The 27594-nt window shown below is 44.3% G+C and overlaps 1 protein-coding gene across 1 annotated transcript in view; it reads right to left on the bottom strand.

Moving 5' to 3' along the window:
* The window catches only part of PRDM6 (PR/SET domain 6), a 180823-nt gene that overhangs the window by 51080 nt on the left and 102149 nt on the right, over positions 1-27594 (bottom strand). The window contains exon 4 of the mRNA XM_077462187.1: positions 4400-4527. Coding sequence (XP_077318313.1) covers positions 4400-4527 — 128 coding nt within the window. The remainder of the gene's footprint in view (positions 1-4399; positions 4528-27594) is intronic.

The following is a 27594-nucleotide window of genomic DNA, read 5'->3' on the forward strand; positions in this document are numbered from 1 at the left end:
CATGTCAGTTAAAGCGACGCAGTGCCGAATCGCAAAAAGTGGTCTGGTCTTTGACCAGCAAATTGGTCCGGTCTGAAAGTGGTTAAAGAAAGCCATAAAAAGTTACGTTTGCAGTTTGCGAGAGGTCATGTGGGGGACACAGCAAACATGTGGAAAAAGGCGCTCTGGTCAGATGAGACCAAAATTAAACTTTTTGGCCTAAAAGCAAAACTCTATGTGTGGTGAAAAACTAAGGCCGCGTACACACGGGCGGACTGTCCGCCCAACTAGGTTCGTCAAACAGTTTGACAAACAGTCCGTTCAAAATTTGCATGAGCGGACTTGACCACACACGACGAACGAACAGTCCACTGAAAACTTGCGCGATGACGTGAACGGCACGTACGACGGGACGAGAAATTCGGCGTCCGATACACTGCAATGCAACCTTCGCCGTGTAAATTCTTTCTGAGCATGCGCGAGACTTAGTTTGCCGAACAAGCCTACACACGAGCGGACTGTCCGCTCAAACCAAGTTTCAGCGGACAGTCTTACGGAAATTCCGAAAAACTTTGTTCGTCAGACTGTCCGCTGAAACTGTCCGCTGAAGCCCACACACGAGTGGACTTTCCGCTGAAACACTGTTCAGCGGACAAAGTTGGACGAACAGTCCGCCCGTGTGTACGCGGCCTAACACTGCGCATCACCCTGGACACACCATCCCCACCGTGTTGTGGGGATGCTTTTCTTCATCAGGGACCAGAAAGCTGGTCAGAGTTGATGGGAAGATGGATGGAGACAAATACAGGGCAATTTTAGAAGAAAACCTAGAGTCTGCAAAAGACTTAAGACTGTGGCAGAGGTTCACCTTCCAGCAGGACAAGGACACTAAACAAAGCCAAAGCTACAGTGGAATGGTTTAGATCAAAGCATATCCATGTGTTAAAATGGCTCCGTTAAAGTTCAGACCTAAATCCAATTGAGAATCTGTGGAAAGACTTGAAAATTGCTGTTCGGACACTCGCCCATCCAATCTGACAGAGCTTGAGCTATATTGCAAAGCAGAATGGGCACAAATGTCACTCTCTAGATGTGCAAAGCTAGTGGAAACTTACCAAAAAGACTTGTAGTTGTAATTGTAGCAAAAGGTGGTTCTACAAAGTATCTGAATACAAATGCACACCACACTTTTCACATATTTATTTGTAAAAAAGTTTGAAAAACATTTTATCATTTTGCTTCCACTTCACAATAATGTACCACTTTGTGTTGGCCTAGTCCCAATAAACTACATTTACATTTTTGGTTGTAACATGACAAAATGTGGAACATTTTAAGGGGTATGAATACATTTTCAAGGCACTGTATACACCACACTGACATGGATCCCCTCTCTGATTATTGGACAGGGGTTATGATAACAAACTGTGCAATGTGTAGCCTGGAGATGCAGAGGTGGCATAAGAAGCTACTTTTCTGCTGCAGGAAATAAAGTGTCACCTGCGAGTATCACCTGCATCGGGAAGAACAAATCTTTACTCCTCTCTAATTAGAGAGTGTATTATCTAGCTTATTAGCCTCCAGGAGCAGTCAACAAGAACAGAGCTAGTGCTGGAAGTTCCTATTAGACAGCTTGGCATGCACTGTGCATTCTGAATCTTGAAAGCACCCTATATTAAATTGTCTTAACCTGCTCGTACCGTACCCTCTACTTTTCAGTTCCTAAAGGCTCTACTCTTGTTTTGGTCTTGTCTCCACCTTTCGTGCTTTGGGTGAATCAACTATGTAAAAACTGTAATTCTTTGTAGTTCCTTCCTACACTCTCAAATCCTTCCGGAATCATGTCTTGGAATTTGTCTGGACTGACAAAAAACACAAGTCTCAAAGCATACAGTACTATGTTTATACGTAAGAAACAAGGAGCCGTAGGTTTTCTAAATTTTACCAAATACTTTCCAGCTGCAACATCCATTGACCTTTCAATATACCACACAATATGCCCCCAGGCCTGCATCTATAAGCCCCCTAATGAGCCATACACTCTGAACTTGGGACTCCCTTAAGTACTCCTGCAATTTAATCTCATCACACCGGCCCCTTCTCCTAGAATCCCCCATTACATTTCATGGCTTTTTCACAAATTCCAACGGTCACTCTGTTTACACCTGGGCAGAAAACAGAGACAAGTATCAGGTCCCGTCCTCAAAAACATTGTAGTTATTTACAAATTAAGTACTGGCTAACCACTATACTCTCCAATAAATACCCAACATCCCGACTCTCAATATGTAAGAGCGTATTTGTCACCATACACCCCTCTTTTCTAGACTTATTTCCATTATCTAGCTCAAATGCCCCAACAGTCACACATATTTTACCAAGTGGGAACAGGACCCCAAGGGCACCCAAGAGAGGGAGGACTGGACACAAATCTGGTCTACATTAGCTTCATGCTCCATCAAATTTGAATCAGCTTTTAAGACTGTCTTGAGGGGGTATATGGTCCCATTTTGTTTATCACACCTCTACCCATCTTTCGCCAGAACTTTCTGGACATGCCCCTTCCCTGGAGACCATTGGCATGTCCTACTACACTTAAACTAATTCAAATTAGCAAGCATGTTTTACTGGCGGCCAAACAAACTATTGCAAGAGCTTGGAAATAGCAGTTTGTTCACTTCTCAGAGGTTTGTCACCACATAGACACTTTCTTCTAAAAGCTTACCAGCATTCTCCTTGATACACAGCAAATTTAAAAAAAATATAGACCCTGTGGATACAACGCACCCTCCCTCCATGTCTGCAGCAAGTTACACATTGCTGTAGGGCTTTTTTTCTGCAGGAATTTGCCGTAACTGTGTTCTGGCACCTCTACCAGTTGGTTTATGCTGCTGCCAGCCGGCGGAGTGAGCTGCCAGCCGCATAAGCCGACACAGCTCCTATAGTTCAGGCTACAGCCTTAAGAGAGGGGAGGGCGAAGTGATATCAGCTGCACTCCACTTTACTTCTTTGCTTTTTATTAACAAATTCCATACCAAAAATCTGTTAAATATCCCCCTAAATATACTTGGTGTCCTGTTCTCTAAAGGAGGAGGTTGCTAGGTGTGTAGGGGTGGAGGCAAGGGGTGGTTCTAGGGGACAGAGACAGAGGTGACCTAGGGGAGAGGGGTGAGTTCCTGCACCTTTTCTCTGAGAAAAAATCCCTGGTTGTAGGCCCCGAGGTCTTAGGGCTCTGGCTTTGGTGCCCTTGACATCTTCTCCTTTCCTCTTGTTTTTTCCTTCCCTTTCTGCCCCAATCTTTCTTTCTTCTATTCTTTCTTCTTCCCTCTCACCAGGGAGGTCCTATTATTATTAATTAATGTTTCTCTCTCCTCCTTTAGTAAGGTGGACTTGACTACTGCCTTACACCCGAGTGTCCTTTTACTTTTCGCTGATGCTCAATTCACATTTCTCTGTGCAACAATGACCTTAACTGCTATGCTTGTATGCAAATTGGAATGCGTATTTCTCTTAATTCCAGTTATCTCTTCCTTCCTTAAAAAATTGCTAGATATCATCCTATCATCTTTCTATACAGTGGATGTATTTATACTTATAGGGGTTATGCTGTGTATTTTGGAAAAAAACTCAATAAAAACATATTGAAAGTGAAAGCGCCCTTTATTAAATGTTCATTTCAATAACATTTTTATACAAATCATAAAAATGGTATAAAATAGCAGTAGTAAAAATAAAATAACAAAAAATTTTATTTGCCAAAAATGTGACAATTTTCCTGTAAAATAGCATCAAAGCAGGTGAACAATAATATGATTTATACAGTATGCAACTATACCACATATAGGCAGTACTTGATCCTTCTTGTGTTTGGTGCAAACAAAGCACAGCTAACCCAACTGTTCCAAGTTATATAGAAAGTCTATAAGAATTTACAGCAATTTTGGTATTAATGAGAGCAAAATATTGTCCATTGAAGTACAAAAGCTACTTTCAAATCTCATAATGATTCTTCACCAGGTACAATAGGCTGCAGATTGTAGTGAATATATATATATATATATATATATATATATATATATATATATATATATATATATATATATATATATATATATGTGTGTGTGTGTGTATATATATACATATATGTATATACTGTATGTATATATATATATATATATATATATATATATATATATATAGGCCCCCAAAAATCAGTGGGGTTGATTTACTAAAATTGGAAAGCACAAAATCTGGTGCAGCTCTGCATAGAAACCAAATCGAACATTTGAACAAGCTGAAATTAGAAGCTGATTGGCTACCATGCACAGCTGCAACAGATGTTGTACTCTTCAGTTTTAGTAAATGAACCCCAGTGTTTCCTATGTATGTAAAATAATTTTAAGGAATTGGAAAACATTACCTGTATTGAACAACAGTCAGATTCTGCTCCCCACAGTGCCTGGCGCATCGGACGTACCTCATCCAGCTTGACTTACTAGGTTCTCCTCCATCAATGAAATGCTGTAGTGTCCCATCTTGGTCATATATCTACAGGGGAAGGGGGTTACAAGTTCAGTAGGAAGAAAAAGTCATCAATCGTACATTACTTTGTGGCTCTTGTCTCATATATCTTTGGTAGGGATTTATTATGCCTACATTTGTCACTAGTTTATGGAATAATGAGACCTACTTGACATGAAAGAGAGAAACATACTGTGATGCACTATAAATTGACCCTGTCTTAACAACCTGATCCTTTGCATTAAATATAGAAAATGCAAGATATCAGTAGGCTTCCTAAACAATTATTTGTCTCACTGACTGTGTAATAAAGTGGGAGACAAGAGTCAGTGGAAAGCTACCAAGTGTATGGTGAATATCACACTAGTGGTATATTGCTGACAAAATGAGTGTATCAAATAGCTGCAATAACATGTCATTTTAAAATAATAAGAACAATATGGGCTGCCCCTGCTGACTACCTTCAGAAAATTCTACTTGCGTGATGCTCATGCTGTCTTCTTTTTGCTGAAGCCCAGAGCCCCTGAACAGCAGTATATCATAAAGCGGGAACTAAACCCATCAATTTAACTTAGTTTCAAATAACAGATACATTCCTAGAACAACCAAACTGTCAAACCATCCTAACTGATCACATGTGCAGCACCATGGCAGTTGCAGATCAAACTCAAGCAGCTTCATTGGCTGTAAAGCAGGGGTGTCAAACTGGCGGCCCCGCCAGCTGTTGCGGAACTACATGTCCCATCATGCCTCTGACTGTGAGAGTCATGCTTGTAACTGTCAGCGGCTTGCAATGCCTCATGGGACTTGTAGTTCTGTAACAGCTGGGGGGCCACCAGTTTGACACCTGTGCTGTAAATGCTTTAAGGCTGTCAGCAGATCGACGTCTACAAACTTGGCAGTGCATAAAAATGCCTAAAAATGGAGAGCAACTGAGCATGTGCAGAGCAGGGTGAGACAGTGTATTACGGGATTTTATACTGTATAGACATTTATTTTTAATGTTTTACATAACTATACATGCAAAAGGGGCCAGCCTGAAGTGATCTAGCAGCACTTCATTTTCTGACTAGAGTTCCACTTTAACCACTTGCCAACTGGCGCATGCCGATATACATCGGCAGAATGACACAGACAGGCAAATGGGCGTACAGATACGTCCCTTTAAATTTGCCGCCATGCCATTGCGTGCACACCGCGCCATTCGGGACTTCCATGAGTCGGATCGCAGGTCCCTGGACTCGATCGCCGCAGGGATACCCACGATTGTCTCACGGGGAGGAAGAACGGGGAGATGCTAATGTAAACAAGCATCTCCCCATTCTGCCTAGTGACAGTGTCACTGATCTCTGCTCCCAGTCATCGGAGCAGAGATCAGTGACATGTCACACACAGCCACACCCCCACCGTTATAAACATGCCCCAGGACACACTTAACCCCTACACTGCCACCTAGTGGTTAACCCCTTTACTGCCAGTGTCATTTACACAGGAATCGGTGCATTTGTATAGCACTGATTGCTGTATAAATTACAATGGCCCCAAAAATGTCCGACATAATATTGCAGTCATGAAAAAAATCACTGATCGCTGCCATTACTAGTAAAAAAAAAATATTAATAAAAATGCCATAAAACTATCCCCTTTTTTGTAAACGCTTATTGCTAATTTTTTTACCAAATATATGTAGAAGACGTATCGGCCTAAACTAAGGAAAAAAAAGGTTTTTTATATATTTTTGGGGGATATTTATTATAGCAAAATTAAAAAAAAAATCTTATTTTTCAACATTGTGGCTCTTTTGTTGTTTATAGCATAAAAAATAAAAACCACAGGGGTGATCAAATACCACCAAAAGAAAGCTCTATTTGTGGAAAAAAAAGGACGTCAGTTTTGTTTGGGAGCCACGTCGCACAACTGCGCAATTGTCAGTTAAAATGACGCAGTGCCGAATTGCAAAAAATGGTTTGGTCTTTGGCCAGCAAAATGGTCCTTTTGGGCTTAAGTGGTTAAAACATTAATAAACCTACTGTCCAAATATACTTTTCCTTATACCCAAAGTTTTTTAGAGGATGCTTGTTGGCACAATTTTTGTAGCTTTGCCTATACACCTGATCATGTGATGACTAGGTTTAGTACTAATGTAGATGCATTGCTGTCTATGGAACCATACACACAGACAGGGCCACTGATAAGCCAGTACAACTGGCCCTGTTGTACCGGGCCATCTGACCAGAGCTCAGAATAAAGATTTTTTTAAAAGCCTGTGACTGCACAGGGATGACTGACAGAGGAGGAGAGCGTCACCCCAGGAACCTGGACATCACCACTGCTCAGATTAGACATCCCTCGGGTCTATGGATAAGAGAGGGGTGGTCTTGTGTTCCTGTCAGTACCCGAGCCTCCCTCCCCCCTCCGCGGGAAGGACAAAGCAAGCAGGACAACACACCGGAACTCTCCTCAAGGCAAGATAACAGATGACAGATTGCCATCTTCTCCTGTGAGTCACCATTGTTCTGCACTGTACCTCAGGACAGGTATGGTGAAATGATAATATGATAAATGATAATATGATAAAGCCCATTTCCAGGAAATTAAATAAAGTCCAATCTTGCAGTGTGTGTGTGTGTGTGGGGGGGGGGGGATAGACTATTTTACTTACCTGTTTCAATGCTACAACCAGCTGCAGAGCTCTTTTCCTCCACCAAAGTATCATCACATACCATGCAGGAGCATTGCAAAGGGAGATGCCCCAGTGATTGTACAGGCATAGTAAATAAACTAGGTATTCGAAAAGTATTATAATGTAAAAAAGTACAACATTTCTTAATTTTACTAATACATTTTGTACTTTTTTATATTATAATACTTTTTGAATATCTGGTCTAATTCCTATGCCCGTACAATCCCTGGGGCATCTCCCTTTGCAATTTCTCCAATTGGGATGTGGCATAGCCACAGCTTCAAGCTCATTAGTGGTTTCTTCCAATAATTTTTTTATACAGGAACATTAACCCTGTATGGTATGATAAGGGGGCTGGACTGTGAACAACTGAACATAGTCAGTAAAACATACACAGACACTGTGGGGAACCAGTCAGCGCTGAAAGAAGCCAGCTGAAGCAAAGAATTGGGTAAAGCTGGGCACACACACATCAAAATTCAGTTTAGCAGGGATCGGCCAAATTCAGATCAATGTGTAGCCCTCCCTGTTAGAAGCCATTCATTAGACCACCTTAGTATATTCATACTGACTCCTACCACCTTGACCACTTCAAATCACTGAAGTGGTCATGGTGGTTAGAGTGTTCCTTTAATATCTCTCAGAAGAAGTAAACCTCTGTATACTGATTCCATTTCATTTGCTCATCCTCTAGTTGTGTTAAATTGGGGGGAGGGGTGTTCTCTGTATACACTAGCCTGTCTATATACTCTAGCCTGTCTATATACCCTAGCCCGTCGGTATACTCTAGCCTCTCAGTATACCCCATCCTCTCAATATAGGGGTGGGCGGGGTCAGGGGTGGGACTGAAGGAGGGACCAGGGGCGGGACCAGGGGTGGGGCTAAAGGAGGCCCCATCAGGTAGGCTGTAGGGGTCCCATGATTTCTATCAGAAGCCCTGCACACAGCTGTGTAAAGATCAGTAATACAGAGATGTGTACAGAGGAAAAAATTGAAAATTTTGCATTTGCAGTAATTTATGGTCGTATGTGTGTTTACACATCTATACTCATGTTTGCACACATATATACCCATATCTTGCAATACTGGCATTGAAGAAGTATTTTACACTTGTATACGCTTATGCTCATTTACACTTTAGTAGCAAATAAATATAATTAATACGTGACCTCTCCACTTTGACATTGGCACCCTCTGTCTAAATATGATAACTGGAATACATTTCCAAGTATAATATTTTAGAATCATGTTTTAGTTTGTTAGTTTTTCTGTAAATTGTAAACGCGCCAGGGTGAGACTCTTTTCACACTTGCAGCACTGCGGTGTTAGTGGTAAAGCGGTGATAGTTTTTGCCTCGCTTTACCATAGTTTTAGAGATGCTTTTTGGGCACTAGCGGGTGCCTTTAACCACTGCTAGCAGCTGAATAAAGGGTTAAAAGTGAATGCAACGCGCCACTGCCGAGGTGCTTTGCAGGCGCTTCGACTGTGCTGCCCATTCATTTCAATGGGGCACTTTAGGAGCGGTCTGGCAGACTTTTTTTAATGTCCTGCCAGCGCAGCACCCCAATGTGAAAGCCTGAGTGCTGAGAGCATTGAGAAACATTTTTCAGGCACTTTACGGGAGCTATTTTTAGCGCTAAAATGCCTGAAAAATGCCTCCAGTGTGAAAGGGGTCTGAGGCTCTCAATCCCAATGTGTCTCTTCTTTTTTATGTAGATTTTGCTATGCAGCTGTAGGAACTTGTTTAACCACTTCAGCCCCGGAAGGATTTACCCCCTTAATGATCAGGCCATTTTTTGCAATACGGCACTGTGATGATTTAACTTACAATCTCGCGGTCATGTAACGTTGTATTTAGACAAAATTGATGTCCTTTTTATGCCACAAATTGGTGGTATTTGATCATCTCTGGGGTTTTTATTTTTTGCGCTATAAATAAAAAAAGACTGCCAATTTTGAAAAAAAAAAACAATATTTTTTATTTACTGCTATAATACATATCCAAAAAAAAATATAAAAAAACGATATTTTTACTTTATGCACCAGTTTAGGCCAATATGTATTCTGCTTCATACTTTTGGTAAAAGAGTTATCCCAATAAGCTTATATTGATTGGTTTGCGCAAAAAATTTATAGCGGCTACAAAATAGGGGATAGATTTATGGACTTTTATTTTTTTTAAATGTTTTTACTGGTAATGGTGGCGTTCCGCGATATTTAGCAAGACTGCAACATTGAGGCGGACAAATCTCACTCCAATTGATACTTTTTGTGGACCAATGGCATTGTTACAGTGATCAGTGCTAAAAAAAATAAACTGATCAATGTATAAATGACACTTGCAGGGAAAGGGTTAACACTAGGGGGCGATCAAGGGGTTAACTGTGTTCCCTGGGTGTGTTCTAACTGTGTGTGGGCTGGGCTCACTGGGACAACACAGGGATCGCTGTTCCTGATCACTAGGAGCAGCAGATCTCCATGTTGTCCCCTGTCAGAACAGGGATCCGCCTTGTTTACATTGGCAGATCCCTGTTCTGCCTCTCTGTACCGCGATCGTGGATGAAAGGTGGACTCGACCCACACATGTGCTCCCGCGGCGCGCATCGGACGCGTGCGTTTCCGCAGTATCTGTTGCATGAAAAGACATTCAGGTATGTAGTTTCACGCAATAGAGCTGCCCTGCTGCAGTATATGTGTGGTGAGCGGTCATAAAGTGGTTAAAAAGGTTCCCGTAGACCCATATTATTTACCCTGTTATGGTTGTTGCTATTGTTATAATTATTGTTGTTAAAATTATTATTATTTTTAGATCATTAATATTATTTTTAGGAACATCTCTTTTTTTTATTTATTAATGTGTATTGGATATTACTACATACACTTCAGTTATCTTGCAGGGTTCTGTCCATCAGTCTGGTGATTTGGGAGGATTTCCAGAGATGGACAGTTGTGCAGATGTTTAAGTCATGTAGTAAACAATAATGTAGCATTTTCAGATAAACTAACATGTGACCGGATAACCTAAGGTCATGCCGAAATTTGATTCGCTGCTGTTATCTGACAGTGTAGATATGAAAAGATCAGGATACATTCTTAGCTTTCTATCACCCTATAATAAGCCATGAAAATACCATGCATAAAACAGTAGGTTTCCATAACCTTCTTGTTGATCATATACAGCCTAAATAAGTGTCACAAAGCTCTTACATTTCAAGTTGGATATTTTCATACATTTGTTAATTTGGTAGCCAATGTTTTGTTTGCACAGTTGTGTGTTAGCCAGTAGTTTAGTGGCAGTTCCAGTCACCGCCAGTTTCTTTATCATTGCAATTACAGGAAGAAATCTGTTTGTAGCCTAATCTCCCAAGTCATATTTAATTAAGGAAATAATGACCTTTTATTTATAATTGTATGTTTCTATATGTTTTGTTATTTTCTATGTCTGCTTATTTACAAGGCTAGTATAATACTATTAGTGTTAATTAATTTACCAATTTAGGACAAGCAAGTTGTACCATAAATGGGTATGCTTATTATATTCTGCCATAGATGGTATTAAAGAGGATTCCTCTGTGTAGTAATACCATCTCTTCTAGGAGGAGACCTGCAGTTTTTTTGATTTTATCTGCATTGTTGCCTACTGATGAAATGGTGTATTGCAGTTAGACCAAATTGTCTGGAATGTATCCAGCCTAGAGCAGTTTGCAGGACATCGATGTAATCTGGCAAGCAAGGAGAATAGATTGGAATGCACTTGTGTGAACAATGTCGACTTTGCTGTACTAGTCAGTGGGGGCATTAGATGCCTTTGAGTGAGCATGTGTACTGCATGGCCCTCACATTCAGAATGACTGAGTGAGTACAGCAAGGAATCTGCAAAAATTTTGCATCAAGCTTGAACATTCCTCTCTGGAAACTATTCAGATGATTCAGAAGGCTTTCAGAGATGATGCAATGAGTGCAGCACATATAAAAGTGTGACACAAATGCTTAAAAGATGGTCAAGAATCTGTTGAAAGTGAGCCAGGTTCTGTAAGACCTACAACAGGCAGAACACCTGAGAATGTTGAATGTGTACGAACTACAATCAAGAGAGATCGGTGATTGACAGTGCGAGAACTAGAAGCTGATCTGGGGATTCCAAAAACGACTGTGTCTGAGATTTTGATGCAGGATCTTGGCATGAAATGTGCCATGGCAAAATTTGTTCTGCAGGTTGCTACCTATGTCTTATGTACAATGTTTTTTGTATCTTCTTCAATAAATGTCTGTATTTTTCATGTTACATAGCTGGATACTTTCCAGAAATAACTTGTATATAGTTACTAATAGGGATACCTCCAGATGAATGTTGCAGTAATGTCCAGTTGCAGAGCCCCCTAAGGATGATCATGACGCTACATCCGTCTAAGGGCTCATGTACACTACAGCTCCTAAACTTGGGTTTAGGATCTTTTGGCTTTTTTTTGCCTAAACTCAACTCCATTCATTGGGGCACTCAGATCCCTGGTATAGGATTGTGTGTGTGTTTTTTTTAGACAACACCACATCTACTGTTTCAATTTTCAACTGCATAAAAGCCTATGTGTCCATGTACATATAGGCTTTTAGGATCATTTAGGAGCTACTGCGGTTAGGGGAGGTTCAACTTCCTTCAACCTCCCTCTCCTGAGCGTGGAAAAATCACGTTCAGAATAGGAATGTTTTGACCGCCGGCCACAAAAGGTGGCAAAGTCACACTGCAATTTTGCCACCTTTTGTGTTTTCTCACTGCCAGCGATCATAATATGCTATGTGTACATGAAGTCTTAGTGGTAAAAACTTGAAGACAGGATCAGTGATGATGGGGATCTTCTCCAATTAGCCTAGAATGTAGATTCTCTAGTAGAAAACATGGTGTGATACTGGAACTCAGCATCAGCCTATCTGCTCTGCTCTAATGTGACATTAGAGCAGAACTACCTAACTTCTAACTACCAGTGGTCATGGGATGCATAACATTGCTCTAGCTGGTTATTGAGCACTGAGCTAAAAACGATTGAGTTCCAGACTGGAAGTGAAAGGGTTAACTAAAATAACAAGATCTGCATATAAACTCTATTGCAATAAACAGGTTCACCTTCTAATGTTCAGTAAGGTGACCACTACATACAAACAGTAGCAAAGACCTACCTATATGGTACTGTGCATGTGAGAAAATAAAAATAGGACATAAATACTCTCTCTGTCACAAGGATTCAGTTACACACCCAAGACGCTTTGGGCAACTGCAGTTAAACTATTAGAATATAGGAATACTTGCATAATAGTTCCTTCTGGCCTGGAGCTAGCAGCATGGAAAGGACATGTGGCTGAGAATTTATTTCTCTCTCTCTCTCCACTTCCTCCTTCTGGGGTTTTTAAGCCAGCCTAGCAGGGACAGGAAGTGCTAATGCATAATTATACATAAAATGTGATACTAGCATCTAACAGTAGAGGGCAACATATCCCCACACTCTGTTACTGTATTTCACTGAGTGGAATATTTCTGTTTCTTTGGAAAATCATTTTAACCACTTGCCGACCAGCGCACGACGATGTACGTCGACAGAATGGCACGGGCAGGCAAATGGGCGTACATGTACGTCCCTTTAAATTTGCCGCCCTGCCATCGGGAGCGCGCCGCTGGCGGTGCGCTCCCGCGCTGGTCGGGACCCCCGTGAGTCCGATCGCGGGCCCCGCGGACTCGATCGCTGCGGGCATCCCCACGATCGTCTCACGGAGCGGCCGAATGGAGAAGTGCCGTTGTAAACAACATTTCTCCATTCTGCCTAGCAACTAGTGACGCTGATCTCTGCTCCATGTGATTGGAGCAGAGATCAGTGTTCACTAAATGAAAGCCCAACCCCCCCACAGTTAGTAACACATCCCTAGGAACACTTAACCCCTACACTGCCACCCACTGGTTAACCCCTTCACTGCCAGTTTAATTTACACAGGAATCACTGCATTTATATAGCAGTGATTACTGTATAAATGACAATGGTCCCAAAAATGTGTCAAAAATGTCCGATGGGTCCCCCACAATGTCGCAGTCACAATAAAAATCGCTGATCGCCGCCATTACTAGTAAAAAAAATAATAAAAAATTATTAATAAAAATGCTATAAAACTATTCCTATTTTGTAAACGCTATAACTTTTGCGCAAACCAATCAATAATCGCTTATTGCGATTTTTTTTACCAAAAATATGTAGAAGAATACGTATCGGCCTAAACTGAGGGAAAAAAATGTTTTTTTATATATTTTTGGGGGATATTTATTATAACAAAAAGTAAACAATAATGCGTTTTTTTCAAAATTGTCGCTCTATTTTTGTTTATAGCGCAAAAAATAAAAACCGCAGGGGTGATCAAATACCACCAAAAGAAAGCTCTATTTGTGGGGAAAAAAAGAACGTCAATTTTGTTTGGGAGCCACGTCGCACGACCGCGCAATTGTCAGTTAAAGCGACGCAGTGCCGAATCGCAAAAAGTGGTCTGGTCTTTGACCAGCAAATTGGTCCGGTCTGAAAGTGGTTAAATAGAACTAAATATGCTTTGGCTTTAATATAAAACTCATGTTTCTAGACTTAAATGGTGCTGTGAAATGCTTTCATTAAATTAATAGGGTCCTGATAAGTTTTCATGTGACTAAAGTGGCATCACTTGTCTCTGTTGGAAGGAAGCATCACTATTTAGCCAGTGCCACTGACTTGTTAACTATTGCTTAATCGGCAGAGATCACATGACCAACCCATATCTCTGGTCATAAAATTGATAGCCCTTGGTCTGAATATGAGCTAGGCAGAGATCACAAAACCAATGCATTGGTCACATAACTGACAATTAGAAAGACCTCAAAGCTGCTTCACAACTAAAAACTTTTAAGTTGATGTCAGGTGCTATACCCCAAGGCCAGAATAAAGATCAGATATGCATTTAACTAGTTATACTGACCAATGATTACATTTATCATTGTTAATAAAGAATTGTAATACTGCCAAAAGCCCTCCGAGGACAAGCACAAAAACCTAATAACTTTTAAATATTGGGCACAAAGTACATAGTGATCTACTTCTGAAACGAAGATTCAATAAGATGGCACATTTTGCCAGCTTATACTTTTTCACTGCCTACAGTATAAAAGATGAAAAAATGGTGTTGTTTCTAGTGGCCAATAGTGATGGCCGAACGGTTCGCCCGGCGGTCGTTTCGCGGCGAATTTCCGACTTTCGCCGTCCGCGGGTTCGAACGCCTTTTTCCGTCGTTCGCCCCGGCGGACTTACGTGTTTAATGTATACAAGAACTTTAACCTTTCGTGACACGTTTATCATGTGTTACAGGACAACCAATTGAGACATGACAGCTCATGGACACTTGGACATTCCCCCTAACCTATAAATACACCCGATCCGGTGGCCATTTTACATTCTTTCTTCTGTCACTGTAGGGAAAGGATCCTGTGTGGAGTAGGGACAGAGAAAACGCTAGCTATTTGGTACACAAAAGTTCTTTTCAGGACTGGTATAGGTGTTAGGTCAGCAGCCTGAGTTTCTTTTGTCAGTTTAGATAAAGGGACAGAGCGCTGTATGCTGCTATTTTAGGGACAGCTCAGCCAGATTAGTCTTTCTTCATCATCATCATCATCATCATCATTAGCTGTTACTATCAGGTCCACAAAAGAGCTGTTCCAGCTAATCGTTCCAGCCTACTCTTTTTTGCCAATTTGTATAGGGACAGGCAGGAAGCAGTGTGTCAGGCAGTGAGGATAATTTTAAAGACTTGCTGTTACTATTAGTTCCACAAAGGTTCTTTTCAGGACTGGTATCAGTGGTACGGTAATAGGCTTGTACACGTATAATATTCTTTCTTCCAAATATAGAAAGAATATTATACTTGACTGCTGCCCTTCTGCTGCAGTCTGCTAATCATTCACAACTCACTTGTTCCACAAAGCTCTTTATCAGGACTGGTAACTTGGTCTGTCTAGGGTGCTACGGTACATAGGCTTGGGTGCGGTACAGTCTGCTGTTCTGTAAGGACCGCTATCGGTCCACAATACATAGGGTTGCCGTGCACTACTGCTGACCGCTGCCCTATACTGCAGCAGTCCTTCAGCGGTATAGGGACTGACGCACAGTCTGCTAAACACTAATACACAACCTGCTTGGTCCACAAAAGTTCTTATAAGGACTGGTAACTTGGTATAGGGTGCTACGGTACATAGGCCTGAGTGCAGTACAGTCTGCTGTTCTGTAAGGACCGCTATCGGTCCACAATACATAGGGTTGCCGTGCACTACTGCTGACCGCTGCCCTATACTGCAGCAGTCCTTCATTGGTATAGGGACTGACGTACAGTCTGCTAATCACTAACACACAACCTGCTTGGTCCACAAAAGTTCTTATAAGGACTGGTAACTTGGTATAGGGTGCTACGGTACATAGGCCTGAGTGCAGTACAGTCTGCTGTTCTGTAAGGACCGCTATCGGTCCACAATACATAGGGTTGCCGTGCACTACTGCTGACCGCTGCCCTATACTGCAGCAGTCCTTCATTGGTATAGGGACTGACGTACAGTCTGCTAATCACTAACACACAACCTGCTTGGTCCACAAAAGTTCTTATAAGGACTGGTAACTTGGTATAGGGTGCTACGGTACATAGGCCTGAGTGCGTTACAGTCTGCTGTTCTGTAAGGACCGCTATCGGTCCACAATACATAGGGTTGCCGTGCACTACTGCTGACCGCTGCCCTATACTGCAGCAGTCCTTCATTGGTATAGGGACTGACGTACAGTCTGCTAATCACTAACACACAACCTGCTTGGTCCACAAAAGTTCTTATAAGGACTGGTAACTTGGTATAGGGTGCTACGGTACATAGGCCTGAGTGCAGTACAGTCTGCTGTTCTGTAAGGACCGCTATCGGTCCACAATACATAGGGTTGCCGTGCACTACTGCTGACCGCTGCCCTATACTGCAGCAGTCCTTCATTGGTATAGGGACTGACGTACAGTCTGCTAATCACTAACACACAACCTGCTTGGTCCACAAAAGTTCTTATAAGGACTGGTAACTTGGTATAGGGTGCTACGGTACATAGGCCTGAGTGCGTTACAGTCTGCTGTTCTGTAAGGACCGCTATCGGTCCACAATACATAGGGTTGCCGTGCACTACTGCTGACCGCTGCCCTATACTGCAGCAGTCCTTCAGCGGTATAGGGACTGACGCACAGTCTGCTAAACACTAACACACAACCTGCTTGGTCCACAAAAGTTTTTATAAGGACTGGTAACTTGGTATAGGGTGCTACGGTACATAGGCCTGAGTGCGGTACAGTCTGCTGTTCTGTAAGGACCGCTATCGGTCCACAATACATAGGGTTGCCGTGCACTACTGCTGACCGCTGCCCTATACTGCAGCAGTCCTTCATTGGTATAGGGACTGACGTACAGTCTGCTAATCACTAACACACAACCTGCTTGGTCCACAAAAGTTCTTATAAGGACTGGTAACTTGGTATAGGGTGCTACGGTACATAGGCCTGAGTGCGTTACAGTCTGCTGTTCTGTAAGGACCGCTATCGGTCCACAATACATAGGGTTGCCGTGCACTACTGCTGACCGCTGCCCTATACTGCAGCAGTCCTTCATTGGTATAGGGACTGACGTACAGTCTGCTAATCACTAACACACAACCTGCTTGTTCCACAAAAGTTCTTATAAGGACTGGTAACTTGGTATAGGGTGCTACGGTACATAGGCTTGAGTGCGGTACAGTCTGCTGTTCTGTAAGGACCGCTATCGGTCCACAATAGATAGGGTTGACGTGCACCACTGCTGACCGCTGCCCTATACTGCAGCAGTCCTTCAGCGGTATAGGGACTGACGTACAGTCTGCTAAACACTAATACACAACCTGCTTGGTCCACAAAAGTTCTTATAAGGACTGGTAACTTGGTATAGGGTGCTACGGTACATAGGCTTGAGTGCGGTACAGTCTGCTGTTCTGTAAGGACCGCTATCGGTCCACAATAGATAGGGTTGACGTGCACCACTGCTGACCGCTGCCCTATACTGCAGCAGTCCTTCAGCGGTATAGGGACTGACGTACAGTCTGCTAAACACTAATACACAACCTGCTTGGTCCACAAAAGTTCTTATAAGGACTGGTAACTTGGTATAGGGTGCTACGGTACATAGGCTTGAGTGCGGTACAGTCTGCTGTTCTGTAAGGACCGCTATCGGTCCACAATAGATAGGGTTGACGTGCACCACTGCTGACCGCTGCCCTATACTGCAGCAGTCCTTCAGCGGTATAGGGACTGACGTACAGTCTGCTAAACACTAATACACAACCTGCTTGGTCCACAAAAGTTCTTATAAGGACTGGTAACTTGGTATAGGGTGCTACGGTACATAGGCTTGAGTGCGGTACAGTCTGCTGTTCTGTAAGGACCGCTATCGGTCCACAATAGATAGGGTTGACGTGCACCACTGCTGACCGCTGCCCTATACTGCAGCAGTCCTTCAGCGGTATAGGGACTGACGTACAGTCTGCTAATCACTAACACACAACCTGCTTGTTCCACAAAAGTTCTTATAAGGACTGGTAACTTGGTATAGGGTGCTACGGTACATAGGCTTGAGTGCGGTACAGTCTGCTGTTCTGTAAGGACCGCTATCGGTCCACAATAGATAGGGTTGACGTGCACCACTGCTGACCGCTGCCCTATACTGCAGCAGTCCTTCAGCGGTATAGGGACTGACGTACAGTCTGCTAAACACTAATACACAACCTGCTTGGTCCACAAAAGTTCTTATAAGGACTGGTAACTTGGTATAGGGTGCTACGGTACATAGGCTTGAGTGCGGTACAGTCTGCTGTTCTGTAAGGACCGCTATCGGTCCACAATAGATAGGGTTGACGTGCACCACTGCTGACCGCTGCCCTATACTGCAGCAGTCCTTCAGCGGTATAGGGACTGACGTACAGTCTGCTAAACACTAATACACAACCTGCTTGGTCCACAAAAGTTCTTATAAGGACTGGTAACTTGGTATAGGGTGCTACGGTACATAGGCTTGAGTGCGGTACAGTCTGCTGTTCTGTAAGGACCGCTATCGGTCCACAATAGATAGGGTTGACGTGCACCACTGCTGACCGCTGCCCTATACTGCAGCAGTCCTTCAGCGGTATAGGGACTGACGTACAGTCTGCTAAACACTAATACACAACCTGCTTGGTCCACAAAAGTTCTTATAAGGACTGGTAACTTGGTATAGGGTGCTACGGTACATAGGCTTGAGTGCGGTACAGTCTGCTGTTCTGTAAGGACCGCTATCGGTCCACAATAGATAGGGTTGACGTGCACCACTGCTGACCGCTGCCCTATACTGCAGCAGTCCTTCAGCGGTATAGGGACTGACGTACAGTCTGCTAAACACTAATACACAACCTGCTTGGTCCACAAAAGTTCTTATAAGGACTGGTAACTTGGTATAGGGTGCTACGGTACATAGGCTTGAGTGCGGTACAGTCTGCTGTTCTGTAAGGACCGCTATCGGTCCACAATAGATAGGGTTGACGTGCACCACTGCTGACCGCTGCCCTATACTGCAGCAGTCCTTCAGCGGTATAGGGACTGACGTACAGTCTGCTAATCACTAACACACAACCTGCTTGTTCCACAAAAGTTCTTATAAGGACTGGTAACTTGGTATAGGGTGCTACGGTACATAGGCTTGAGTGCGGTACAGTCTGCTGTTCTGTAAGGACCGCTATCGGTCCACAATAGATAGGGTTGACGTGCACCACTGCTGACCGCTGCCCTATACTGCAGCAGTCCTTCAGCGGTATAGGGACTGACGTACAGTCTGCTAAACACTAATACACAACCTGCTTGGTCCACAAAAGTTCTTATAAGGACTGGTAACTTGGTATAGGGTGCTACGGTACATAGGCTTGAGTGCGGTACAGTCTGCTGTTCTGTAAGGACCGCTATCGGTCCACAATAGATAGGGTTGACGTGCACCACTGCTGACCGCTGCCCTATACTGCAGCAGTCCTTCAGCGGTATAGGGACTGACGTACAGTCTGCTAAACACTAATACACAACCTGCTTGGTCCACAAAAGTTCTTATAAGGACTGGTAACTTGGTATAGGGTGCTACGGTACATAGGCTTGAGTGCGGTACAGTCTGCTGTTCTGTAAGGACCGCTATCGGTCCACAATAGATAGGGTTGACGTGCACCACTGCTGACCGCTCACCTATACTGCAGCAGTCCTTCAGCGGTATAGGGACTAAGAGTTTTGTCACAGGGTCATTTAAAAAATGACATGCAGAGGAAGAGGCAGGCCCTTCCGCAGGGGTGGTAGGGGTAGGGCAGGAGCAACAGGCTTGAGCCAAAGTGGGAAGTTGCAGAAGGTGCGTTCAATTACTTTAAAGGATGCACCAGACTTGGTTGAGTGGCTCGCTCAGCCTTACTCTTCTGCACCCTCCTCATCCTCTCGATCTGCACCCTCTTCTTCACTCTCTGCTATGTGCACCCCCAAAGACACTACCACCAACAACACGACCACCACCACCACCACCACATACCTTCCGCTTGAGTCACTGGAATTATTTTCCGATCCATATCAAGAGGACATTTCTGATGCGCAGCCACTCTTGGTATTGGATCAGGAAGAGGAGGTAGCAACAAGCGCTACTCAGCAGTCTGACGCCAGTACCCAGATCAGCCCAAGGAGGAGGTTGGTCCCCGGTGTTGCTGCCTACTCTACTTATAGCGGTGGGGAAGGTGACGTTGATGATGACGTGTCTAGTGATGTCACGTGGGTGCCCACAAGAGAGGAAGAGGAGGGGAGTTCAGAGGGAGATATGGACCAGCAGATAGGGAGGAGAAGCAGCAATGACTTACATTGCACAGCAGGGACAAAGCAGACTGCAAATGTATCAGGAGCGAGTCATCGACCATGTACGGTCACATCTGGCGCTCCCAGGACACCGGCACATGGCTCCGCAGTGTGGGCTTTTTTTAACGTGTCCGCTGCTGACAATAGCGTTGCCATCTGCAATCTTTGCAGTCAACGCGTTAGTCGCGGTAAGCCCAATACTCACCTAGGGACGACCGCCTTAAGAAGGCACATGAGCAGCCATCACCGAGCCCAGTGGGAGCAACGGAACACACAAAGCCACACTGCAGGCTCTCACCGTCCAGCCTCGTCTTCTACTTCTCCTTCTCCTCTCTCCTCACAATTGTCCTCCACTCCACCTTCCATCACGCCAAGCTCACATTTTTCTGCAAAAAGGCAGGCTTCCGTGGGCCTAATGTTTGAGCGTAAAAAAATGATGACGCCGGATAACCCTCTTGCCCAACGGTTGGCGGCTGGCTTGTCAGAACTCATAGCCCGCCAACTACTGCCATATAAACTGGTGGACTCGGAGGCCTTTCGCAAATTTGTGGCCATTGGAACACCACAATGGAAGGTCCCAGGAAGGAAGTATTTCTCAGAGAAGGGCATCCCAGAGCTATATGGCCATGTTCAGCGGCAAGTGAATGTATCTCTGGCACACAGTGTCGGTGCCAAGATACATCTGACCACAGACACGTGGTCTAGCAAACACGGGCAGGGAAGGTATATCAGTTTTACTGCCCACTGGGTGAACCTTCTGACGGCCGTCAAGCATGTAACCCGTGGCACCCGTGTAGATTTGGTTTTACCGCCACGGATTGCATGCAGGCCTGACTCTTCTTCTCCTCCTCCTACTCCATCCTCCTCCCTCTCCTCCTCAGCTGCCTCCTCCTTTTCCGCTGCTAGCGTCTCTTCCACTGCACCGCCCAAGCTCCCCAGAACCTATTCCACATGCCAGGTGAGACGTTGCCATGCCGTGCTGCGTCTGTTGTGCCTGGAAGCAAAGAGCCACACTGGCCCGGCACTCCTTTCAGCTTTGCGTTCACAGGCAGATGAGTGGCTAACACCGCTCAATTTGACAGTTGGTAAAGTGGTGTGTGACAACGGTGCCAATCTGCTTAGCGCATTGAAACAGGGCAAAATCACGCACGTGCCGTGCATGGCACACGTCTTAAACTTGGTCGTGCAGCGATTCCTTGTCAAATACCCTGGGGTCCAGGACATCTTGCGGCAGGCAAGGAAAATCTCGGCCCATTTCAGAAGATCTTACACGGCCATGGCTCGCCTTGCTGACATTCAGCGGCGACACCATCTGCCGGTCAGACGTCTTATTTGCGATTGCCCGACGCGATGGAACTCAACCTTCTATATGCTTGATAGGCTGCTCCAGCAGAAACGTGCAGTTAACGTCTACCTGTATGAACTCTGCGAAAGAAACGGTTCTGGGGAGCTGGGTTTTTTTTCACCGCGCCAGTGGCTGCTCATGCGCGACACATGCAGACTTCTGCGGCCATTTGAGGAGATCACCAAACTGGTCAGTCGCAGCCATGGCGCCATCAGTGACATGGTACCTTATGCCTTCTTTCTGGAGCGTGCATTGCGTCGTGTCATTGATCAGGCTGTGGAGGAGCAGGAGCGGGAAGATGAGGAAGTCGCAATGCTGGATGAATTCCCAGGGGGGGCTACTCTATCTGAGACAAGTCAACAACAGGAGTCTGATGAGGAGTCAGAGGAGGATGGTGCCGGGGCGGATGAGCAGGAGCAAGAAGAGCATGCTTTAAACCTTTCTGGGATCCCTGTTGTGCGAGGATGGGGAGAGGAGAATGAAGAGGACGACATTATCCTGGATGATGAGCAGGAGCCAGGCCACCACACCGCTTCCACTTTAGTGCAAATGGGGGCCTTCATGCTCCAGTGTTTTAATAGGGACCCCCGTATAAAAAGCATGAGGGTCAAGGACCAGTACTGGGTGGCAACGTACTTAGACCCCCGGTACAAACACAAAATGGCGGAAATGTTACCGCCGTCGCAGAGGGCTGTCAGAATGCAGCACTTCCAGGCCTTGCTTCGAGAAATGCTGCATTCTGCTTTTGCGTGCGCTGGCAGAGGAGCAATTCCCACTCCCAGAGAAGGATTTGCGGGTACCAATCCAACAGCGCCTGCAAGAAGAGGCCGGTTTGAAGATGTGTTGGTGACTTCGGATATGAGGTCATTCTTTCAGCCGACCCATCGACAGGTGTCATCCGGATCCAGCATCAGGGAACGCCTAGACCGTCAGGTGTCCGACTACATTGGGTTAACGGCCGATGTGGACGCTCTGAGGAGTGATGAACCCCTAGACTACTGGGTGGGCAGGCTTGACCTCTGGCCAGAGCTTGCCCAATTTGCAATCGAACTGTTGGCTTGCCCCTCATCCAGTGTCCTGTCCGAAAGGACGTTCAGCGCAGCAGGGGGGATTGTGACCGATAAGCGTACTCGCCTAGCTCACCACAGTGTTAACTACCTCACATTTCTAAAAATGAATGAGGCATGGATCTCGGAGGAATTCAACACATGTGATCAGTAGACCATGTATATGTCTATAAACAATTTTTGGAATCAAGCACACAGACCTTCTTAATTCATTTGGCTCACTTCCCTGACCCAAAAAAGCACACCGTACTATATGCCCCTACCCTCCTCTTTGAAGAGGTTGAGCGGTGTCATATTTCTACTGGGGCTGCTTATTATGAGGGGTTCCCACCATCCCTGTGCTGTGCTGACTTCCTCCTGGGTGTTCTTATTATGAGGGGCTCCCACCATCCCTGTGCTGTGCTGACTTCCTCCTGGGGGTTCTTATTATGAGGGGATCACACCATCCCTGTGCTGTGCTGACTTCCTCCTGGGGCTGCTTACGGTGCTGCTGTCAGCGCTGTATGTCACGGAGCTGCTGTCAGCGCTGTATGTCACGGAGCTGCTGTCAGCGCTGTATGTCACGGAGCTGCTGTCAGCGCTGTATGTCACGGAGCTGCTGTCAGCGCTGTATGTCACGGAGCTGCTGTCAGCGCTGTATGTCACGGAGCTGCTGTCAGCGCTGTATGTCACGGAGCTGCTGTCAGCGCTGTATGTCACGGAGCTGCTGTCAGCGCTGTATGTCACGGTGCTGCTGTCAGCGCTGTATGTCACGGAGCTGCTGTCAGCGCTGTATGTCACGGAGCTGCTGTCAGTGCTGTATGTCACGGAGCTGCTGTCAGCGCTGTATGTCACGGAGCTGCTGTCAGCGCTGTATGTCACGGAGCTGCTGTCAGCGCTGTATGTCACGGTGCTGCTGTCAGCGCTGTATGTCACGGAGCTGCTGTCAGCGCTGTATGTCACGGAGCTGCTGTCAGCGCTGTATGTCACGGAGCTGCTGTCAGCGCTGTATGTCACGGAGCTGCTGTCAGCGCTGTATGTCACGGTGCTGCTGTCAGCGCTGTATGTCACGGAGCTGCTGTCAGCGCTGTATGTCACGGAGCTGCTGTCAGCGCTGTATGTCACGGAGCTGCTGTCAGCGCTGTATGTCACGGAGCTGCTGTCAGCGCTGTATGTCACGGAGCTGCTGTCAGCGCTGTATGTCACGGTGCTGATGTCAGTGCTCTGTATTACGGTGCTGCTGTCAGTGCTCTGTATCTCCTGCACCCTCTTGTTTGCCTACCCTGGTCCCTGACCTTCCCTCTCCTCCATTGCCTTCATTAGCTCCATAGTCCTGAATTGTCAGAACAATTTCCCAAATAAAAAAAAAATGCTTGTAGTTATCGATCCCAAATTCACCTCATACATGTATTATGCTATTGTCCAGGTGGTGGGACTACGTGCTACCCCCTAATAATTACCCCGTGGCCGCAAATTCGACCTAAAGGTTTGCGAAATTCGCCTCCCATTGAAGTCAATGGAGCCCGCGGCGAACGGTCGTTTTCGCGAACGTTTGTGTCCGTTCGCGTTTCGCGTTCGCGAAACGTCCCGTCGGAAGTTCGTCCATCACTAGTGGCCAATCTATCCACAGATAGTTGAAGGTAGGGGAATTGTACTGTTGTTACATGTGTGCTTTGGTTGTTTTCTTAATTAGAGTAAGATGCAATGGGGTTGATATACTAAAGGCAAATAGACTGTTCACTTTGAGAGAAATGTCATTATATTGGGGAATTTTGCCTTTACTTAGTGTATTAGGTGAAGTTATGCAGACTTCCGTCATTCAATAACGCGCAATCAAAAATTCAGTTTTTTGTTCTTTTTAATTATTAATTTCCTTACACATGATTGAATATTCATTATTAAGTGAATTTTTACCACAATCACTAAACTAAGAGAAAATCCCCTTGTCTTTGGTAAATCAACCTCAATATGTCACAATGGAATGGAATAAAAAGAGAGTCTTATTGCTGACTATTGAAACGCATTGCCTGGGCCAGGCATCTAGCTGGATTACTATTCTGAGTTCTGCTTGTAATGGATATATTCCATTCCAGTAAAGACATTCTATTAAGAGCAGATCAAACACATTTGCCATACCCTTTATGTAACCCATATGTAACATTTCACTTTTCCTTTTGTCAATGTTTAAAAGCAGCAGGCATGGAGGTTTAGACGTCTGCTGTGGTACTTCAGTTTTATTAATATTTAATGTAAGTCATGCATCTTTTGTGCTCTTACAGAAAGATTACATTGAATTCAAAAGTTCTATATATTTAAAGTAGAAGTAAACTCCCCTATCGTTTTCAGCCAAGGAAGCTGCCATCTTTGCCTTTGTTTAATCTTCAACTCCTATGGTGCTGCACATGTGATTCGTTATGACACCAGCCATTGTATGGTTTGATAGTTTGGCTGAGAGCACAGCCAATGTGCAGTTAGCATTCCCGGCATGCCATTTTTTTTAACTGGTTAAATCTATGGGTTTACTTCCACTTTAAAGCGGTAGTAAACACGATGACGTTTTTTTTTTTTGACCTGCAAAGGAAAAGGCATAATGATCTAGTATGCTCCGCATACTAGCTCATTATGAAATACTTACCTTAGAATGAGGCCCCCGACATCTGGCCCGATCCACGCCGAGGGAGCTGACATGCTCCCTCAGCGAGTCTTCTGGGTATCGCGGCTCCGGCTCTCTGAGTGGCCGGAGCAGCGTCTGCCGGACTGTCACCCGAGAATCCCCTGTGCGCATGTGCCTCTGCGGTCAGCGGCGCATTGCGAGGGGAATATCTCCTAAACCGTACAGGTTTAGGAGATTTTTTTTTTACCTACAGGTAAGCCTTATCATAGGCTTTCCTGTAGGTAAAAGTTATAAAAATGACTATACAACCACTTTAACATGAAAACTAGGTGTACAGGGGTTAATTTGCTAAAACTGGAGAGTGCAAAATCTAAGTCAGCTCTGCATAGAAACCAATTAGCTTCCAGATTTTATTGTCAAAGCTTAAAGCCTAGTACATATGGGCCGAATGTCGAAACTGGCCGACATGCGGCCCGTGTGTATGGCAGCCAGGCCAACAGAAGCCAGCCGTTCAGCTCTGTCGGTGGGGCATGATCAAAAAAGGTCTGCCAAGTAGCTCCCGATCAGCGCTCTCAGCCAATGACCAGAATGTTTTGGCGGGGGGCTGTGCTCCTGTCAGAACACAATAGCACATCAGGAGAGATCACTGTACTAATAGTTAGTACAGCGGCTCCTCCTGAGCTTTCAGGTTTTTTTTAACCTTAGAAGCTGCTTGGCTTCCACGCACAGCAGAACCTAATTTCACACTCAAGTTTTAGTACATTTTAGTAAATCAACCCCACGGTTGCATTCGAAAATTAAGTTGTGGATCTTCGGTTTGACATTATAAATAAATCTCATTGTATCGAACTATATTTTAATGTATTTCTTTGTACACACAGTATTTATAACCATTGCTTATGTAATTCAGCAAAGTAACAACCATTTCAAGCAAAAATTATAAATCTGAATTATGGTACAAAGAAAAAAAAAAAACAATTGTGTACCATGTCTGGCCTTCAATGATTATAAATCACCACAGTCTTCAGAGGATGAGCTATCTATTGATGTCAGAGTCTTGCTCTGACTCTGTTGAAGAGTTATCAGTTTTCTGCAAATGTGAACTACTGACTTAGTAGACAACGTCATCTTCTTTTCAGCATTTGGGTCAATGAAGGGGTTGGTGAGGAAAGAACCTTCCATTCTTTATCTTTTCTCCTCTAGACAGAATGCCATTTGTATGAATGTAAAATTACGTGAATTTCTTTTGGCTTGGATAGATTATGGGATGAAAACCCTTGTATTTTTTGGCATCTGTATTCCATAGAGATTTCCCTTCAAATGGACCTTTCACAGCAAAGGGAAGTAGCTGAACTGCACTGTCATGGGATTTCAAATTCCCAGCTCTGCTGAGAGACAGAGTGTTACTGCTCCACTTTCTGGAAACTTTCAAATCTGGGTTCAAGGTACGTTTTCTTTTGGTTGGTTTGGCAAAAAAGTGGACCTTCTATTTGCCATGGAAGATCTGCTTTTGTTTCCTGTCCTGAAAAGAAATTTTATAAATTGAGGAAATTCTTCTCTTTAGCCTAGTACACACACCCAGAAGGCTGAACGTAAAAAAATAAATTGCCTTTGTGTTCTGACAAGGGGAATGATCATCAGTTCTCACAGCCATTGGCTGTCAGTGCTGAACGGATGCTGGTTTTCCAGTATGTCTCTTCGACAAAAGCAAGTCATTAGCCCCGGCTTCAGTCGGACCAGCTGCTGTACACACTGATTGAATGTGGGCTGGTTTCTGTTGAATTGACCAATACCGGCCGATATTCAGCCCATGTGTAACCAGCCTTAGGCAGCTGCCCCCAGAACACGTGTTCCCACTAAAATATTACCCCCTTATTCATGTTTTTGGAACAAATTAAAAAAATTATTATTTTTTCTAACTTTCAGTTCTGGTGACAATGGTCATCAACACACATAGAGAGGGTAAATGTCCTCAGAGGCACACAGCCACTATTTGATGCCAAACATCCCTCCTAAATTTATTCAAACTAAAAAAAGTTTGTGATTTAGAAGGATATAAGGGTTTTTATCTCCTACTTTATGTAGACATTTTCTTAAATCAAAACAGTCAGTATAGTAAAATGCTTTATTATCTAACATTTGCCTGAACTGCTATAAAGAATAGCAAAGTCCACTGAACAAAATAAAGTAAATTCTCCTATCTTATCATCTGCATTCCTCCTGGTCTATCTCCTGCTTGTAGGGCTCATACACAAAGTATAATCCACTTACTGATTATAAGGAAGCCTCCTTTTTTCTGTCACATACTGAATCTTACTTATCTTTTAGCTTGTCACACACCATCAGTACAAAGTAGGTCAATCAGTCAACCTGGTGGTCTCCATTCGACAGTGGTAAATGTCCTGGGGATTAACTTTCTATTATCTGGCTTCAGTCTGCGATCAGAAATTGTTTCCTTAACTTT

This window comes from Lithobates pipiens, unplaced genomic scaffold (genome assembly GCF_037356315.1).
Source record: "Lithobates pipiens isolate NorthernLeopardFrog02 unplaced genomic scaffold, aLitPip1_a1.2 Scaffold_3, whole genome shotgun sequence".
Taxonomy (NCBI): domain Eukaryota; kingdom Metazoa; phylum Chordata; class Amphibia; order Anura; family Ranidae; genus Lithobates; species Lithobates pipiens.